This window comes from Drosophila suzukii, chromosome X (genome assembly GCF_043229965.1).
Source record: "Drosophila suzukii chromosome X, CBGP_Dsuzu_IsoJpt1.0, whole genome shotgun sequence".
Taxonomy (NCBI): Eukaryota; Metazoa; Arthropoda; class Insecta; order Diptera; family Drosophilidae; genus Drosophila; species Drosophila suzukii.
Genome location: NC_092084.1, coordinates 20,792,268 through 20,811,529, shown reverse-complemented (window position 1 = coordinate 20,811,529; position 19,262 = coordinate 20,792,268). Strand labels below are relative to the sequence as shown.

Below are 19,262 nucleotides of genomic sequence, written 5' to 3'. Positions count from 1 at the left end.
CATTTTTAGATCTATAGCTACATATATAGATTCGCCTGGTGATGTCGATCAATAATATATATACTTTACAGGATCAGAAATGTCTTTAAATAAACAAACACTTGGAGAAATATTTGTAAATATATTTTATTGTTTACTAATAAACTCTGGGTTGTCTAGACAATCAATTGCATGGCTTCAAATGTAAATAAGCAATACATAAATGCAAAACCAATTGAATCAAATACGTATAAAAATTACATCAAAGACATTACGAAAACAGTAACTAGGCTAAAATTTGATGCTCTGCGTGGCCGTGTCTAACTCATATCTATTAAAACGTTAGATATTTCAGAGAACGAGCTATGTTGAAGACAAATGGCATATACTTAATGATACAAATTAAAATTCCTTAAGGTTATGTACAATTTGGTTTTAAAGAGAACATGATTATATACAGAAAATGTTGGAAAAAAAAATGTAGTTTCGTTGGCTAAACCTATTCGAAATATTGGAAAACTCTCAAAATGTTTTGTATAAAAAAATTGCTAAGTGTATATATTCCCTAATTATTGCGAATAAATTCAGAATATCTACAGAAAAATGCACAAGACAGCATAGTAAGGTTAAAACTATGTTTGGCAGCTGGGAGAGGGGCCCAATCCTACTTGATGATGATCTCCGCCGGCGGCAGGATGTTGTCCTTGTACAGGCAGTACCAGATGCTGGAGTACCAGATGGTGCGATCCACCCATTCGCTGCCCGCCAGGACGTGGCCAATGAACGGAGCATCTCGCGATCTGTGGGGCACATAAGTTATTATTTAAGTTAACATATAGATCTGACTAGTAAACCTCATGATCTGCGCCTGCGTGCGTTCCACGAAGGTGATGGCCCAACTCCAGGGGAAGTCCCGCTTGCGCTCGCAGCCCAAGTAGGCCGTGCTGCTCTGCAGGAAGACCTCCCGCACGATGGTCGTCTTGTCGTTCTTGTCCTTCTTGGACACCACAATCTTCCCGTCCCGCAGCTCGCACTGTAGCGTTTTGAAGGTCTTCGTCCGTGAGTCGGCGAAGCGCAGCTCCTTGCCGGGCGTTACGGTGGCCAGATTCTTGACAGCTCGCTGGATCTCGCGCAGCATCTCAACCGGACGCACCACCAGGTAGTTGTGCTTGCGATCCTCCTCTGGCCAGTAGGACCAGTTTAGGATCACATCGAACACCTTGGTGTCGTGGTGCAGCGGTCGTTCCAGGCTGTCGTTTAGGATCACCTCGTACAGGGTCAGCTGGTGGGTGGGCAGCTGCATCTTCGAGGAGTACTCGCGGCACAGCTCGTAGGCGGTCTTGGTGGGCGAAATGGTGGCGTTCACTTGCGTCTTCTCCTGCTCAGGGAAATGAATTCCGAATTAATATGACTTTCTCCACTGCTGTGGTTAAAGGGTCTTAGATCTCACCTCTGTTTTGTTGTCAGGATTGGGATTCAGGCTGATCCAGATCTTGATGTCCCCGGACTGCTTCACTGCATCCTTAAGCGTTTCGGCAGCCGCATAATACTTCTGCAGACATGCTAGCATGGCCTGCTCCCGTTTCTGCAAGGAATATACAATTTAGATATATCTCACATTTATAAATCAATCTTTTGGTTAGCACACCATTTCATCGGCACTGCAGGGGAATAGATTCTTGTAGAGCACTATCAGATCGCTCAGCACATCCGCTTCCTTCTGTGAGTAGATCAGCTCGTCGCTCTGTGGATTAAATTTTGGGTAAGTTTTAAGTAAAAGTTGAATACAAATTAGCAATTTTAATTATATTTCTAAAACATAAACGTCAATAACTGCTTTTTAAATTTAAAAACAAATACAATAAAGAACCTTTTTAAGCTCTTTTTTAAACAATTCTAGCTGATATATGTATTTATGGCTTCCATAGTAAATCATTTCACTACCAACTAGAAGCGTAAACAACTTACGTAATGGTAAATACATATCTTATGGAACTTTGAAGAATTATTGTATATAATGAATGCCAAATCAAGAAAAATATAAAAAATAGTCCCCATTTTTGGGTCGAAAGAGTTATGGACTCTACAAATTTGGAACCAATGGAAAAAAGTCACAAAGATTGCTTACTTCAAACCTCCCCTTTAAACCTAAACCCTTCCTTACCTTCTTGGCCAGCAGCGTGGGACCCCAGATCATGGTCAGATTCTGAACGCTCATCTTGTTCTTGGCCTGCTGAGAGCTGATGAACACCAGGTGGCCCACAATCCGGCGAAGCGTTTCGCGCTCGATGGCCGAGAGCCTGTTGAGCAGCTCCCGGTAGATGGGGATCTTCTCGGTGGCCACCGCCAGTTCCGTGACAAAGACAAAGCTGTCCGTGAGCTTGCCCAGCAATCGCTCGGGTAGGTCGCGCATGAAGCGCTTCAGGACATTGGCCACGTCGTGCTCGTTGTACTCGTTGCGGGTGATCTCCACGTTGAAGGCGTCCGCCCGGAAGGCGCTCATCAGCTTGTGCATGGAATTCTCCGAGCCAGACTTGCGGTATATGCCCTCCGACATGGAGCCGTGGATGTACACAAAGTTGATGCACTTGTCCACGATGACGGGCACATCGTAGCGCGTTAGTTGTTGATCGCCCAACGAGAAGCCATTGTTGTGGGCCACCTCACGGATGATGTGCCGCCAGATCTTCGTCTCCCGGGCGGAGCTCATGATCATGTAGACGGCGTACGGTGGGCAGTCGATCATCAGCATGGGACCGCTCTCCACGTGCAGATTGTCAATGGACTCGTCGCTCTCCTTCAGCACTGTTTTGGAAGATATGCTTGCGTTTAGTTTGGGCCGACTATTTGGGTTTCTCTCAAGGATCCCTTACCTATGCAGCGGGCTTTGCGCAGGTCCATCTTCTCCACATTGCCATTGGCCTCGGTCACAAAGATCAGGCGTCGCTGGCTCTTGCGGAGCACCAACCAGGTGCCACTCCACTCCGAGGTGATGGAGTTCTGCGAATTAATTAAATTAGAATCCTCTAAAAAGGTCAGTTGGGAGAATCGAAGAACTCACCTTGAGGTAACACCATCCGGCTCGATAGTAGTGACAGGTGTACTTCACCGGCAGGCTGTTGGTCAGGCTCTCGAGGATCTTCTGCATCCAGACGCCGCGCTCCGACTCCTTGCCGACGCCATACAGATGCGAGACCCGCTGCTGCTTCACATTGCCCGACGAGCTGCTGGTCATCAGGAGATTGGGATTCGAGGACATGGTGTCGCCGGCTCCATTGCCGTTCTTCGGCTGCGATGTGGTGATCTCGAAGCAGTAGAAATGGGTGGCCGTGTCCGTGACGCGACTGTTGCTCACGCATTGCAGCGTGGTGATCGTGTCCAGGGGTATCATCTCCCGGGGCGTCTTCATCTCCTGGTCGAGGAAGGTCTGAAACTGGCGGTCTCTCAGGATGGCCTTCCGATTCTGCATCTCCTTAAGTATGTCCTCCACGACGCCGGATGGGAAACGCACCAGGGGACCCTCGTAGCGGACTAGCAGGGGCGACAGACTGGGTCGGGGCACCATCTGGAGGGCCACCCGGACGTCCGACTGCCGCTGATTGGCACCACGGAAGCTGGCCTTCCGCTTCATGGCGTCCATGCGCAGCTTCACATTCGAGATGGCGTTCATGGTTTGCCGGATGCGAGACCCGATGGTGGAGCATTTCTCCTGACCGCCGGCTGCATCCTTGCTGCCCCCGATGGCCTCCAAGTAGGTGGGTGGGCTGTCGCCCTCGATGGTTGATGTGGTTTTGGCGCCGGACGGTGTTGCTGCGTCAGAGCCACCCGCCTTTTCCGCCACAAACCAATTGGTGCGGTTCCTTGAGGCACTGGCCAAGTCCACTGGTCCACCGCTTTTGCTTGACGCCTCCGGCATTCGGCTGAGATAGGGCTTGGCTCGCTCCTCGTCCCTGATCCGCTCCTGGTCCGAGTCCAGCATGTTTTCCATGCTGTCGCTGAGGAGGTGGGCATTCTGGTGCACGATTTGCGGCTGCTGTGGCTTCGTTGTCGTGGCAACAGACGTCGTGGGCTCCTCCTCGGAGGTGCACATGCTCACGTCGTCCTGCTCCGCCTTCACCGTGCCGTAGGTGTCCTCCTCGAGCAGATGCTCCAGCAGCAACAGCTCGTTGCTCTTGTTGGACCTGGCCAGGGTGGAACTCTTGCTGCTGAGCGGGTCGAACTCTTGGATGAGCGCCAGTGGCAGCGGAACTCCGCCCACAGCTCCCTCGCCGCCATCCAGTTCCGCGTCCTCGGTGATGCAGGCCAGCTGCTGCTGCTCCGCCACCTGGCTGGGGGTCAGCACATTGCTGCGACTGCTGCCAGCGGTGGCCATTTCAAAGAGCTTTCCATAGGTAGCCTCCTGGTTGGCGTACACCGGTTCGGGCGAGGAATTGCCCTCGTCCTGTTCATCCTCGTCATCCTCCTCCTTCTCGTCTTCGCCGTAGAACTCCCAGGAATCGCTGCGTTCGGGTTTGGGGGCCTTGGCCTCCTCCTCGGCAATCTTGGCGGAGATCAGCAGAGATTCCTCGCGCTCTGCGGCCGCTGCCGCCCGATTAAGTTCCTCCAGCTGGGCGGAGTCGACGGGCGGACGCCGCAGCTCAATGTGTTCGTAGTTCTTGCGCCGCTTCTGACGCACTGGCGGCTGCAGTGCATCCAGGCGGAACTGCTCCGGCTGCTGGGAAAGCCGTGGTGGCGGGAAGGCGGGCATGGGCAGGCGCGGCGAGTCGTCCCCGTTCGAGGAGCTGGTGCTCAGCTGGCGCTGGCTGCGCAACTGCACCTGTTGGGCGGCCTCCTGGGCGAGATTCTTTGCCAGCGGCGAGGCACTGGGCGAGGGTCGTGACCGCAGCGCCTCGTCGTAGCTGGGCGGCTTGCCCTGCGTCTTGGGCACCTCGTAGCAGCCGTCATCCTCCTCCGCCTCCTTCTGCAGCTTCGACTCATTCTCCCGCAGATCGGAGAGACCACCGTTCCGGTTGAGTGGACTGGAGAACTGGATCGCATTGAAGACCTCCGTGTTGGGCATCGTCCGCCGCCTGTCCAGATCCATTTCCCCTGATCCCTCCGCCTTTCCGCCCACTTCTGGCTTGTCCCTGCTCCTGCCCAGACTGAAATTGGAGCCGAATCTCTTGCCGGCGTGCTTCAAACTCCGGCCAGCGTCCGCGCCCAGGGTGCTGATCGCCTCCGTGGAGCTCTTCAGGTTCCTGTCCAGCCGCTTCTTGGCTCCCTTGGCCTTGAACTGGATCCGCTCGCCGATGGCTTCGCCCAGCAGTTTGGAAGTGGTGCCCAGCGAGCGCAGTAGGTTGCTAAGGAGTTTGGAGCAAATGATTCATTAGTTATTTTGGCTTTGGGTGCTCAAAAGTATCCCGATCCCGTGAGGTTAGTAAAAAAAATGTCCAAGAAAACAAGCAAAAATTGTTAGACCACAAAAAGTATCGTTTTCAATGGGGGATCATATTCAACAGCATAAATCTGTGAGTCTGGAAACCAAGGTAATTATTACTATTATTTTCTTTAAAATATTCATCAAATAAGGTTTAAGAAAACATTTAGTGTTTTAAATGAAGAGCCAAAACCAAGAAATGTCTTATCAAGAAATCTTTTCCCTTACCCATAAAAAATACACCCATATAAGAGTTAATAAAAAAAAATAGGAAAAACAATTCTCAAATATAAATATAACGCTTTTGCCTTATACCTCTAAGTGTTTTGTTTATTTTCAAACGATTCCCAGATAGTTCCTTCCCTCTACGCGAATCCCCAACGATTGATCTTGAAAACCATTTCCGACCACACAAAACTCCGATTGGAGTGTGAAAAACGATCTTAAGATTTTCCGCTCCTCTATTTTTAGCCAGCACCGCTTGTCATTGATCTTGAACAGACGCCAGGCTATTTATAAGGACGGATCCCTTGACGGGCCCAACTTGATTTACCGATGGAGAGGGCGGCGGAAGTGATCTCGGAAAGAAATACCCAGAAATAGGAGGGGAAAACAGGGGCACACGCTACAGTTCCGCTGGAATTGTACATTAATCAAAAGGGATGTTACCAATTCAGGGGTTTATCCTAGTCCCAATATAGTCGCTAGACAATGGAAATGATACGCAAATGATTTGGGAAACAGCTGTCTTTTTGGGTTATGTTTTGTAAAATGTTCCACATTAAGTCTCTCTCTATTTTAATATACGTTTTTAACATTCTCAAAAATTCTCGATAAGCCACTATCATCCAAAAGAAGGCCATTAAACCAGATAAAAATTCTAGCAAATTTGTAAATTTGCAACGCCAAAACAAAAAAGTGATTATTTTATGAGGCTTGTTTTGGCTTCAAATATTTACTTAAAGCTATGTTTGTATTGTCGATGCACATTAAATAAAACCATAACCAAAAATTAAAAAAACATTAAAACCAATGAAACCGTTATCGCAAAGATAGGCAACGTGAGTAAAATATACTAAGTGTTGAAATATGTTTAATATTATTATTTTAAAACTTGTTTTGTGCGAACTACTTTAGCCTTAACAGAAAATGTACTTCCCGTTTTTTCTGAGTGCACGGAAATAAATATTTGTATTAAAATGGGATAATTACAAACATTTATTTTTTAAATGTTGTAATTAACCATTTATATACCCAAATACCAAATAAATACTTTGTATATTGTTATTATCCATTTGGAACCAATAAACAAAGGGGAAACCCTCAAAAAACTGATGATATATTCAATATTTGTTATTAAATATTTGTATTAAAATAAGATATTTAGAAAAATAATATTTTAAAATATGTTGTAATCAACCAAGTGTATAGCCAAATACCAAATAAATACTTTGTGTATAGTTAGTTTCCATTTCGAACCAAAAAACAAAGGGGAAGCCCATCAAAAAACTAAGAAAGTTTCAATATTTGTTATTAAATATTTGTATTAAAATGGGATCAACCAAGTATACCAAAAAATACTTTGTGTATTGTTAGTTTCCTTTTCGAACCCAAAAAACAAAGAGAAACCCATCAAAAAACTAAGGAGAGTGCAAGACAAAGGGTGGAAACGTGGAAACGGTGGTCAATGTTTACTTGTCATCGTCGCCTTCTTGGCTGCCGGAGGCGGAGGACTGTTCTGCGGATGAATCTGGCTGTGGATCCTCCCCGCTTGGATCCGGTGACTGCGGAATGGATGAATCGATGGCGTCTACGTACCCAGGTGACTGCGACTTGAACTTGCCGCTGTGTGAGCTCTCGCTGCAGTCCAGCGACGCATTGGATGCATACCGCGATCCCTCCCGATCCTCATCAGCCCTGCCCAGCATCTGAACGCTGGTGGTGGATAGCTCGCTGCAGATGGAGGCTCGCTGGTCAAGTGGGATGTTAAGTGGTTTGGGCGGCACTTGTGGCGCCGCACGCAGAATCCTCAGCGGCACCTCTTCCTCGTCCTGCGGATCCGCATCCGGATCCTCTGCTGGCGGCAATCGCTGGCGTGGAGCAGGCCTTGGTGTCGCATACACCGGCTCCTGGACATTCTCATTGGCATCCGGACCATAGATCGGTTGCTGACTGTCCGAATTGTTCTCCTGCAGGATCAACTTGTTTTGTCCACTCGACGGCAGCTTCTTCTCTGCCAGATTTCCATGCAGATTCTCGGCATTTATGTTGAGCTTCTTGATGTTATTGTTGTTGATATTGTTTCCTCCACTATTGGGTGGTCGGATCTCTATGTTCTCATAGTTGGCGGGACGCAGCTCCGGATAAAGACGGCGGGGGGCGGGCACAGGGCGTGCCGGCTCCATGGCGGAACCTAAAAAATACGCAAAATAACTTAATCAATAGATATAACATCATTTTGGTTATAATAATACATATCGCTCATTTACTAAAAAAGTAACAGAGGTCAAATGACGCGCTTTATATGTTCATTATTAAGAAATTTTCTTTGTGTAATAATTACTATTATTATAATCTGCTGAGTACAAATTCCATCATACTATTATTAATACACAGGTCGTGTGGAAAACTATGGAGTACTATATCTTGAAAATCCGTTTTAAAGAAATATCTCCTAATAAATACGCGGAAGTACCCTGAAAATCGAAACCAGCTAGATATAAGTAGGTAGAACCTATTAGACAACAAGCAAAAACATGACTTTTGAAATAACTTTAAGGTAATAAAGTGTTTTTGATCCATATAATATCTTCAAATATTGCTAGCCTTACAAGGTTAATCCGTCGAATCCTACATATGGTAGAAAATGGGTTTTAACCTAATTTTACTTAAGATCCCTGTTTGACTTCCAGGATTACCTGGGGATTTTTGGGGATGTCTTAAAGGGTTTACCCCAAAAAACTTTTTGTCTTACAGGTAATCCCTTTGACTTTTGGTACCTACCTCCTTGAGATTCCTAGGTAACCCCGTCTAGTATATAAGACCTATAATAATCTTGACACCTCACACTCTTCACCAGTCAACCGAACCATCGACATGTCCACCAGCCTATCCGAGCTCTATCAATCCTTACTGACCTTCTGGAGCCATCTGATCCATCTATTGCTGCAGTTCATCCAGATCAATTGCTGGAACCACTCAAAACAGGATCAGGAGGAGCCACATATGCATTCCAGTGCGATCTCCAGGACCATGGAGGCCTTTGCGGAGGAGCAACAGAGGAGGGTGCAACTGAAGGCCCAGGAGTACGCCAAAGTGGAGCTACTGCATCGCCTGCTCGTCCAGCAGCAACTGCAGGAACTGGAGCAGCGCAGACTCATCCGATTGGCCCTCGCCCGTAGGCGGCTGGAGTACTCGAGTTAAACAATCCGAACAATTAGCTCATAATTTATTTAGATTTATAATTTACGCTTAGATTATGCCCAAGTATTTGCAATTTTTAAGTGGTCACATAATGAGTGCCAACGAGGCAAATAAACAATACAAAAAAACGCAGAGAGTGCGGAAATTAAAGACACGTGTTTTCATTTCTTCTGGGACGATCAACAATCGCCTCTTCGATCGGTCATCATTCATTTTTCCCCCCACTCACAGAGGCGCTTTCACTTTCCGCTTTGAAAGTCAGCATTTTCAGCGGATTATTTATTCAGTTGGTATTCAACAGAGATTTGAATAAACATTATCCCAGCTCAAGTGCAATTATCAGCAAATTTTGGATTGCCAGCACAGAAAGCCAGCCATTTTTAAAGAAATATAAACAAATAGGGAATTAGGGGGCTCTTTAAAGATGAGAAATAAAGAGTACAGTTCCCATAGTGAAGAAATCTCCTGTTACAATAAATAAATGCGGTTTTGAATGTTTATAAATTCATTCATATAATAATAAACTTCTCTATAGGATCTGTAATACATTTTTCATATCGCCGACCCACTGTATACTTTCATGCAATAACATTTTTACGAGTGAAGGATCTGGCATTTGAGACTTGTTTACATCACTACTTCATTGACGATCTTAATTCCTCGGGCCCTCCCATTGTTTCGTCGTACGTCCATTGCAGTTCCCTGAACTTTTCAACTCTCGACAGAGTCCAAAGTGGGGGCTCCAAACCAGACCATGTCAGATCGGATCAGATGGCATCAGATGGACCATCTGGGGAGCCCGGGAATTGCTGTCGTTGTCGCTTAAGTGATCGCCCCACTTCAAATGGGAGTTTTCCTCCACAAGTCCACTTCCCTTAACCTCGATGATTTTGTTTATAAACGTTTAAAGTTTAAACGAATCCATTGTTGCGGTTATTGTCGCTGGGGCTCTGCGCTTTGCCCATTGCGCCGGATAAGTTGGATGAATGAACTTGATGGATGACTCACATTGGATGGGACCCTATATTGTATTCCGGGAATATCAACTAGAACTACTTCTACGTCGCTTTTTCGTGTCTTCTCTTCGATGATTAATCGAATTTCAAATTTCACTCTCTCACACAACGTAGAATATGAACTCGTATAGTATAGTATAGTGCTGACCAAGTGAATCAATTGTTTTGCCACACACACTCATCAATCCATATTCCACTACCCAATTCCGAGTACAGTGCGTTTCATAGGTTTAAGTTTGGAAAATAAAATATTTTTAAACACCATGGAAATTTTCTCAGATGATATCTTCTATATAAATAATTATAAGTTTATATGATTTTGCAATCTAAATAATATCCATCTATTAGGAACTCATCAATCCTTTGATTTTGTTGATGCAAATTCATAATATTTTAATTTCCTAACTAGAAAATGTGTTAGGAACTGTATTAACTATTTGTTTTCCATTTATCGTCCCCATAGATAGAACAAAAATGTGTCACACTTTAGTGTGGTGAGATGGTTACGAATTGTACCTTGTGCATATAGCTCTTATAGTATAAAACTCTCTCCCTATATATACTCATTTGTTCAGATATCGTTCGTATTTTTAGTGGCCAGGCAGAAAGAGCGATAACAATGTCGAGCCAACCAACAATGATAATTATATAGCGCTGAGTGCCGGTATAGATCATGAATGACCAGCTATAGACAGTTGCCTTTGGAATTATGGTGGATCCATACACAAACCAAAACTCTTGCTTTATCAACAAAATGGAAACTGCAATTATTTTGATTGATTTCCCCAATGCGCATTATTGAAAACGAAACTGAAAGTCCCATAGGGGTTTTCAATGGATATTTCCCGATAAAGCAACATCAATACATTCTTGATTTCAATATTACTTTTCAGAAATCTCTCTTTATTAAGGTCACAAGACTATTCCTCTTTTAAAGCTTTACTTTAAAACTTATCAGCCTGTCATTATTGTCGGGAAATGTTGAAATATCTCAATTAAAATTGGAAAACATTATCAGCGGTTTCAAAATCGATGGCGCAATATTTACGAAGCTTTTTCAAATGAGTTGTGTGTGTTTGACCTTATAAGTTAAGTAATTCATAGCTTCTAATTTTAATAAAATATGAAAGGCCACTCAGATTTCTAACTTATGTAATATTTTTTCATTTCGAAAGTTATTTTTTTTGATAACTACTGGCATGAGTAAAAATCCATTTTGAGCTGATTTAAGCCAACGTTGATATACATACATATCGATTATCATATTTCCCTGCCCTAATATTTTGCGCAATTATAAGATCTAATAAGCCATACTTCCGTTGCGATAATATTTGACCTGGCCAAATATATATATCTATCTATATGTGCAATAAATAAACCGACGGACTTAATTCATTTTTATATGTTTGCATGCAAATAAAGTGATGCATTCATGCGCATTTGCAATTGGATCGTCATTTACTCGCATGAATCACTTGCGTTCTCCCCTTACTTATTTATGCTTTTCTTCTTTTGTTGCATTGTTGTTTTGCTAATTACAGCAGTTTCCATGGACCAAGTGCAATGGCTATACGATAGTGCACCGAAAGAAATCTTAAGAATTTGCGACTTTCTAGCTTGCAAGTAATGCATAAAATCACATTTCCGTTACAAAAAAAAATTTGAAAAACAACATTAAAAAAAATTTAATTAATAAGAAGTAAGTTTTAAAACAAGTGATATTTCTAAATGACAAAAGATAATACATATTGATTTTATTTTTATTACTCGATAGTTCACCGAGAGAAATCTGTAGAATTTGTGACTTTAGTTTCAAAGAAATACCTATCATCAAATAACAGATCCGTTACAAATATTTTAAAGTTCAAATATGTAATTGTTATACCCGTTACTCGTAGAGTAAAAGGGTATACTAGATTCGTCGGAAAGTATGTAACAGGCAGAAGGAAGCGTTTCCGACCCCATAAAGTATATATATTCTTGATCAGGATCACTAGCCGAGTCGATCTAGCCATGTCCGTCTGTCCGTCTGTCCGTCTGTCCGTCTGTCCGTCTGTCTGTCCGGATGAACGCTGAGATCTCGGAAACTATGAGAGTTAGGCTATTGAGATTTGGCGTACAGATTCCTGAGCTTCTTACGCAGCGCAAGTTTGTTTCAGTAGACTGCCACGCCCACTCTAACGCCCACAAACCGCCCAAAACTGAAACTCCTACAGTTTTGATGCTAGATGGAACATTTTAACTGAAATGTATTGTTCTCATCAATACCTATCGATTGACCTAAAAAAAAGTTTGCCACGCCCACTTAAACGCCCACAAACCGCGAAAACCTGTGACGCCCACAATTTTCATGCTAGATAAAAAATTTTAACTGAAATGTATTGGTCTCGTCGATACCTATCGATTGATCCAAAAAAAAATTTGCCACGCCCACTCTAACGCCCAAAACGCTTAAATCTGTCTACCGCCGGTAGGTGGCGCATTTTAATTTCGCTTTGCTGCTTGCATATCTCCATTTCCCTTTGAGTAACGGGTATCTGATAGTCGAGGTACTCGACTATAGCGTTCTTCCTTGTTTTTATATTGGGATATTGATGTAGTGTTAAAAAAAATGAAATAAAAAAGACGTAAGTTATAAAAAGCAATTGATAAAACACAATGTATTATACGACAGTAAACCAAAAAAAATCTGTAGAATTTTTTACTTTTTAGTTTGAACGAAATTACACGATCATCAAATAACAATTCTATTACAAATATTTAAAAGTTTAAGTATAGTAATGGTTTTTATCTTGGGATATTAATGTAGTGTTAAAGAAATTAAACAAATAAGACGTAAGTTATAAAAAAAAATTGTTACAAAATGTATAATAATTAAGATAATATGTAATAATATTGGTATTATACGAAAGAAATCTCAAGAATTTTTGACTTTTTAGTTTAAAAATAATAGTTAATAAATAATATCATCAAATAACAGCTCCATTACAAATATTTGAAAGTTTAAGTATCCTTAAATAATAGGACGTACATAAGTTCTAAAAAAGAATTGATGTTATAAAATGAAAATACTTAGGATAACACATATTGATTATATTGGTATTACGACGGATATCGATGATTAGGGACAGAGATGGTATGATATTTTCTCCGATTATATATGCATATACATATAAGTACATTGTAAAGATGTCTGTGTGATTCATGGACTGCGCTCGAGCTTTGTTTTTGTTTATGTTTATAAGCGCGATAAGAGCTGCGACAGTAAAAATAAGCTGAGTTAACTGTTCGTCCCTCATTCCCGGATCGTATTCATGGTGCAAAAAATACAAAAACTGGAGGAAATGGGCACAGATAGTTCCACACTCGACTTAACGCTTCCATGGCCCCAATTATATAAGACCGGAGCCCCGAAGAATCGGGGGGCAAAGTGGGGTTAAGCGATCTCGCGACTCGATTTCCAAGTTGTTTGACAGCATTTTTTGTCGTATGTAAGTTGCCATCGATTTGTGATTTGATTTACACACAGAAAAAAGCAAAGACAGGTAGAAAGAAGAGTCTACCAAATGATCGTTGGAGGGGATGGAGTAGCAGAGGGCCCAGACACTTGATTACCTGGATTACCATTATGGCATTAAAGGGGGAATACGTGAAGGCAGTACGTTCATCTTTAACTCCTTTTGCCAGCGATCTTTAATAGAGAAATTCTAAATGCTATGACATTTATAGTGGCAGAGAAAAAGATGAATGGTCAAGTTTTAACAGCAAGGAAAATCCATTATGATATGAAATATTAGTATTTTAAGAGATAAGAGTTCCAAAGTTGTATTTCTTATCATATAAAAATGTTTACAAATTTGAACAACGCTTATACTTGAGCAATTATTTTGTAATCAAGAAAAATCTATAGCTTTCTAATCTTGTGTTTATAATATTTCAATAGTTTCTACATTTTTAAGTTTTAATTTAACTATATATTTACATATATATTTTATTAAGTTTCGATACCAAATAGAATATTTAGAAAGTATTAATCAGAAAATAATTTAGAATATTCGCCAATTCATGGGTTATTTTTATTAGACATACTTTCCGTATCTTATGAATGTGTGTTTATTTATTATTATGACTATGAGATCTTAAGAGCGATTCTATTTGTTTGGCCCAATTTCGTGACTTTTCCCTTGAATTGATGGGTTATTGGTTTGTCTGCGAAAGTCAAATTGAAAACTAAACTAAATCGGGGAATGTGTGTCGGCTGTCTTAATATGTTTATAATTGACTTAATTGCCAAACAATTAAGAACACCAATAAAATGCGTGGAAAGAGAGGGCTAGAAGAGAAGAGAAGCAACAGGTGACACCTGTCTCCCTCACACACACTATCGCCAAATAAGAGTGATAAGCAGTTAGAAGCGAAATATATGTGTGTCAAAAATTATCATATAACACAGATGTGACCAAAATAATAGTAGTCTAAAAAAAATAATTAATAAATACTATTTTAATATATTTGTTTTATATTTTTGTAAATACTAACAAATAGTTAAAAATAGCTAGGTAGTCTGAAAATGTCTTAGTAAATATAAACAAAGACCTAAAAAATAAATAGTTTAAACTAGCTAGGTAGTCTAAAAATGACTTACGAATATTAAAAATAATATTTTAAAAATCTCAATAATTTGTAAAAATAAGGATAAAAATCTTTCAAAATATTTATTAAACTTATCTGATAAATTTAAAATTTCTTAAATAATAATAACACCAATAATCCAGTACATGCATTTTGGGTGTTTCTAATATTTTGCAGAGGGCTGTGTCGAAAAAGATCAACCAAACCCACCAACTTAAACACACTACCCGTATATTTGAGACGAATTGATTAGAACGCATTTGAGAGATACAAAAACCTTACAAATAAAGAGAGCCAACGAAACGTCGGCTTTCAAAAAATCCACTTAAAAATCGCTTTTACCTTTCGCTTTTTCCTTGTCCAAAATTTCGTATGCAATTTATGCGTGGTTAACTTAAGTTACCCTTTTTTTTTATTCACAACACACAGCACAACAATAAAAAACGAAAACAAAGGCTGAAGTTAAGAGTCGTTCAAAAATCAAAACGATTTCCCACACATATTGATATTGCACAGATACTTTGCGGAGCCAACTTGTTGACACATTTCCACAAACATTTCGCCCCAGTTTGCACCGCTAGTTTTATTTATTTATTTATTTATTATTTTTGCGGAATGAATCACTTGCGGAATGTCTCACTCACACACGCGCAGCACGCATTGTTTGTCTCTCTTTCACTCGCGATCGCTGTGTTTATTGCCAGCAACAACATTTACGTGCGCAACAAAAGTTGACAATTCGCGGATGGAAAACCATGACCAGAACAAGACTCTTTGTCCCAAGCCAAACCCCGCTTTTCGATCCCAATCCCGATTTTCCGACCGATCCGACCGCCCAACCAGTAGCGTGACCGCACCGATAACGTTCGAAAATACCATATACCCGAAGAATAGTACCACTAAATACCACTTCAGCTTCAGGAAATACCGTTTAAATACCAAATTCAACGATTCAGCAACAGCTTACAGAATACCCTTATTAACCTTAGCGGTTTTTTAAATATAAGCCTTATAAGGTGTTAAACAATATCTTTGTAACTGAAGACGCTACAGCAAAAACACTTTGTAGTTTCCCAAATAATTTGTAGTTTTGAAACATTTGAATAATAATTGAAAATAATTAATATCTTTGACTTTTTTAAATAAAATCACAAATAAATCTTTTCAAGGATCTTTTTGAAAAAAAAATCAAAAATAATTCACAGGCTTGGTTTTTAAAATAAAAATTATAATCGTAATGTTGAGGTATCATTTGGCCCCATTTTTCTGCCAGAATCATTTTGTCGCCTTTCTTAGCAATATTTCGATTCGGCGTTTCACCAATGTGCGGTGAATTTTGTACAGATTTTCTAAATATTTAGTGTGTTCCCGACTTGTTTAATTTTGGTCAGCTTATAAAGCTATTCTATTTTCAAAAATTTCAGCAATTTAACAACCTCGAAACTGTTGAATTACTGAAAATCAGAGTTGTCACCTTATGTCATTGAAAAACAATAACATTTGTATCTATTACTATAACCAGTGCACTTTTTTTTTATTTTAAAATGGTATTATAGGGTTTATAATTACATATTATATTATATTTGAAAATACATAAATCGACTTAGGATGTTGGCGCCAACCATAGATAGACAACTCGACAGTGCCTTATTGAACCGATAGGAAGATCATACTGGTAGTGCAGCGCTAATCAACTCTTTAAACCAATTTAGAATTTAAATATAGAAAAACTTTCGAACTATCATTTTCGAAAGCAACAAAGTTTTTTAATTCTGGAGAATAATTTATTTTGCAATAGGTTTGGTATATTTTTACCGCCGACTTTTCTTAGAACATGGATGCATCATATCGATAGTACGAAAACATTGAGAAAATTGCACATCACTAACTACTATACACAAAACAGAGCAGCGAAAAAATAAAAAAAAGGGAAGAAATAAATAAAAAGCGGCTCATTGAACAGGACAACTGCCCCAAATTGAATCCACTGCGTCAGATGCTTAAGGAGCAGTCGAAGAAACCCATCCGAAACCATTAGGCTAGTGAAAAAGTGCAAAATAAACATTCGGCCAGGGGAGGGGGCCAAGTGAGAACACTCGAGAGTCTTCCGAAAATACACATTTCTCCAGCCGAAGAATACCACACGGAGCGTCTGGGATCCACAATGGCCACCAGCGAGATTTCGAGCTCTAACGAGCGGCACTACTACGCCAAACTGGAGGCCATCAAGGACATTCGCGACAAGACCCTGTCCCTGGAGAAGCTCAAGGTGCGGATCATCAAGGAGGTGAAGCTGAGCGACGACGAGGAGAAGTGCCTGGAGGAGTACCGCAAGGAGATGGAGCACCTGCTCGAGGAGAAGATGTCGCATGTGGAGGAGCTGCGCCAGATCCATGCGGACATCAACGACATGGAGAACATCATCAAGCAGACGAAGGAGAACCAGACGCGCTCCTTCGACATGGCCAACCGGGTGTACGAGGAGTACTTGGCGCTCAAGTATCAGATCGATCACATGCGGCGGGACTACCTCGGACTGAGTCCCCTGCGGGACCTGCACGAGGAGGAGGGCAGCCCCATCTCGAAGGATCGCTTTCAGACCAACTTCCTCAAGGTGGCTGCCCAATCGGCGGCAGCAGCAGCAGCTGCAGCAGCGGCGGCGGCCTCTGTTAATCAGAACTCATCGCTGGCCCGTCCGCATGCCAGGCATCCCCTGATGCCGGAGGCCACGGTAACGGCCTTACCCTCGGCCGGTGGGCAGGGAGGCGTCGGCGGTGGCGGAGGAGCAGGCGGTGGCGGAGGATCCGTGGGAGGCGGTGGAGCCGGCGGCGGGAATCCGGGACACGCCTTCATGCCGCCAGCACCGCCGGGAGCTGGCAGTGCTGCTGCCGCCGCCGCCGCAGCCGCTGCTGCAGTGCGTCTGGGCAAGGGCGATTTCTCAGCACCACCGCCGCCGCCGCCACCCAGCAATCGACTTCAACAATCGCCCTCCATTGGAATCGGCCACCATCCCTCGTTCCGCTCCGACTTTAATGTGAATCTCCGCCAGCAGCCGCCGCCCATGAAGTCCTGTCTGTCCTGCCACCAGCAGATCCACCGGAATGCGCCAATCTGTCCGCTCTGCAAGGCCAAGTCGCGCTCCCGCAATCCCAAGAAGCCTAAGAAGAAGAACAACTAAGCGACGACCGTTCAAGACCAGCATCTACACTCATCTTAAATCCGGAGCTGGTTCCGGAAAGTTAGCCCTTAAACGGATATGTGTTTTTTTTTGCCTCGTCTATTTATTAATCCTAAAGGAAAGTATTACAACACAAGTATGCAGGTGTGCTGATTATTTTCTGGGGATTTCGAAGGTCGTAAAAGTTTTGAAGAACGCAAGATATTAATTTATAATTTTAATGTTTGACACAAAATGTATGATTTTAAAATCTCCAAAAGATTTTCATTTAACATCTGCCATCAACAATTTCTCATAACAATTTTAGTTGGTAATCCCAATGAATTTGATTTTTATTAATACTTTAATCATAGGCTAAGTTTATTGTAAAAGCTCAAATAATGTGTCAAATTATCGAAAACAAAAGTTCTTTTATAACGTAAGCCATGCAAAATATGCAAGTATGCCATATTAAGTGGAAAACAAAAACCGAGAATTAATAAAAGTATTTCATTTTTAAATGGGTGTTTTTATAAGATTTCATATATAAATATAATATTTATTATTGTGGGTTTTGGTTTATAAGTAAAAAGTTGTATCAAATTCTATTTTCTTTATAAATAATTAAGTATTGAAAAATTATTCATGTATTTAAATAACCGACGAAAAACTTTTTTCCGTAATTATTTTCATGTACAAATAAATACATACCACCCAAAACTTTTTAGTACATTTAGATCTGTGGTATTTTTTTGTGCTTTGTGCTTTGGCCACACTTGACTGAAAACAGAATTTTTTATTCAATTTTTAATTCCGGCCCGCAAAACAGCAAATTCGTTTCGGCTGCTTTTATTTTAGTCGTTTTAACTATTATTTTACTGAGAATCGACCAAGAACCATTTTACATTGAAAGCATTAGTTAACGTGTTTTAATATTTGTTGTGCTTGTGGCTCCATTTGTTGCTTTTGTTGCGGCTGCGTGCGTAGAATTTGTGAAAAGAGAAAGTTCTTCATCGCTTCTTTCGCCTCCTCTCTTTCTACCATACTCACAGTCGTGGCCAAGAAGTTGCGCCTGCGCAGCGACAGTTTCACAAGAAATTGAGGTCGGTTGAGTGTGGGTAAGTACCTCCTGCCGAAAGTGACCCAAAAAGTGATGTTTTAAATAATGATGTTTTTAATAAATTAAATATAGGGAACATATCTTCAAATATAATTATGTAGAATACAGAGACTTGATTTTCAAACTGCAAATCTTTATTTTGACTTACATAAAAAATTAGCCTAAGTTATCTTTAATAAATTAAAGCCGGTATATTACACTTAAAATCTCATACCGTGCTGATATTATTATCTTCCATATATATGTATAAATACTTTTAAAATAATATGTTGGAGAAGATGGTTTTAAAACTAAATTTGTTAGACCAATTTCTTCTTAAAGACTATAGAACTTATTATTGCAAGTGTTTCATTTGTAAGATAACTCTACCGTTTGCAGACCTCAACACTTCTAGCTGAATCTACTGTTTTATTACAATACCTTACAACAGCTTTGGGAAAATAGCTCCCAATTTGAAGATTGCTTAATTAGACTTATAAGAAGAAGTAATAATGAAACACCAAGTTTGCTTACAAGCAA

At 41.4% G+C, this 19,262-nt stretch overlaps 4 protein-coding genes across 5 annotated transcripts in view; 3 read left to right on the top strand and 1 right to left on the bottom strand.

Moving 5' to 3' along the window:
* Positions 1 to 110: 110 nt before the first annotated feature.
* RhoGAP15B (RhoGAP_ARAP and RA_ARAPs domain-containing protein RhoGAP15B) lies at positions 111 to 15,331 on the bottom strand. 2 transcript variants are annotated; one of them, XM_070997473.1, is made up of 9 exons: positions 14,809 to 15,331; positions 7,091 to 7,808; positions 3,041 to 5,318; positions 2,853 to 2,979; positions 2,144 to 2,784; positions 1,628 to 1,723; positions 1,430 to 1,564; positions 834 to 1,357; positions 111 to 779 (listed from the first exon to the last, which is right to left on the bottom strand). In XM_070997473.1, the coding sequence occupies exons 2-9, from the start codon at positions 7,798 to 7,800 to the stop codon at positions 644 to 646; spliced, it is 4,647 nt and encodes a 1,548-aa protein (XP_070853574.1). In that variant the 5' UTR covers positions 7,801 to 7,808; positions 14,809 to 15,331; the 3' UTR covers positions 111 to 643. The 2 variants fall into 2 exon arrangements, with proteins under 2 accessions (XP_070853574.1, XP_070853575.1); XM_070997474.1 differs by having other exon boundaries at positions 7,214 to 7,808; positions 14,809 to 15,330.
* LOC108005394 (uncharacterized) lies at positions 8,184 to 8,918 on the top strand. The gene has a single exon (XM_017068657.4). The coding sequence runs from the start codon at positions 8,492 to 8,494 to the stop codon at positions 8,816 to 8,818; it is 327 nt and encodes a 108-aa protein (XP_016924146.2). The 5' UTR covers positions 8,184 to 8,491; the 3' UTR covers positions 8,819 to 8,918.
* A 997-nt stretch (positions 15,332 to 16,328) lies between the features above and the next one.
* Positions 16,329 to 18,144, top strand: LOC108005128 (zinc finger C4H2 domain-containing protein). The gene has a single exon (XM_036821209.3). The coding sequence runs from the start codon at positions 16,631 to 16,633 to the stop codon at positions 17,642 to 17,644; it is 1,014 nt and encodes a 337-aa protein (XP_036677104.1). The 5' UTR covers positions 16,329 to 16,630; the 3' UTR covers positions 17,645 to 18,144.
* A 252-nt stretch (positions 18,145 to 18,396) lies between these two features.
* The window catches only part of wus (TM2 and DnaJ domain-containing protein wurst), a 4,319-nt gene continuing 3,453 nt past the window's right edge, over positions 18,397 to 19,262 (top strand). Inside the window, exon 1 of the mRNA XM_017068374.4 lies at positions 18,397 to 18,741. The gene's annotated coding sequence lies outside the window, so the exon portion shown is untranslated. The remainder of the gene's footprint in view (positions 18,742 to 19,262) is intronic.

What these genes read in the sequence shown, in the direction of transcription:
- RhoGAP15B (XM_070997473.1), bottom strand. Translation starts at nt 7,800, where the DNA reads ATGGAGCCGGCACGCCCTGTGCCCGCCCCCCGCCGTCTTTATCCGGAG. An exon ending in CAAGAAGGCGACGATGACAA is followed by an intron (nt 5,319 to 7,090) that starts GTAAACATTGAC and finishes CAAACTCCTTAG; the next exon opens with CAACCTACTGCGCTCGCTGG. An exon ending in CCGGATGGTGTTACCTCAAG is followed by an intron (nt 2,980 to 3,040) that starts GTGAGTTCTTCG and finishes ATTAATTCGCAG; the next exon opens with AACTCCATCACCTCGGAGTG.
- LOC108005394 (XM_017068657.4), top strand. Translation starts at nt 8,492, where the DNA reads ATGTCCACCAGCCTATCCGAGCTCTATCAATCCTTACTGACCTTCTGG.
- LOC108005128 (XM_036821209.3), top strand. Translation starts at nt 16,631, where the DNA reads ATGGCCACCAGCGAGATTTCGAGCTCTAACGAGCGGCACTACTACGCC.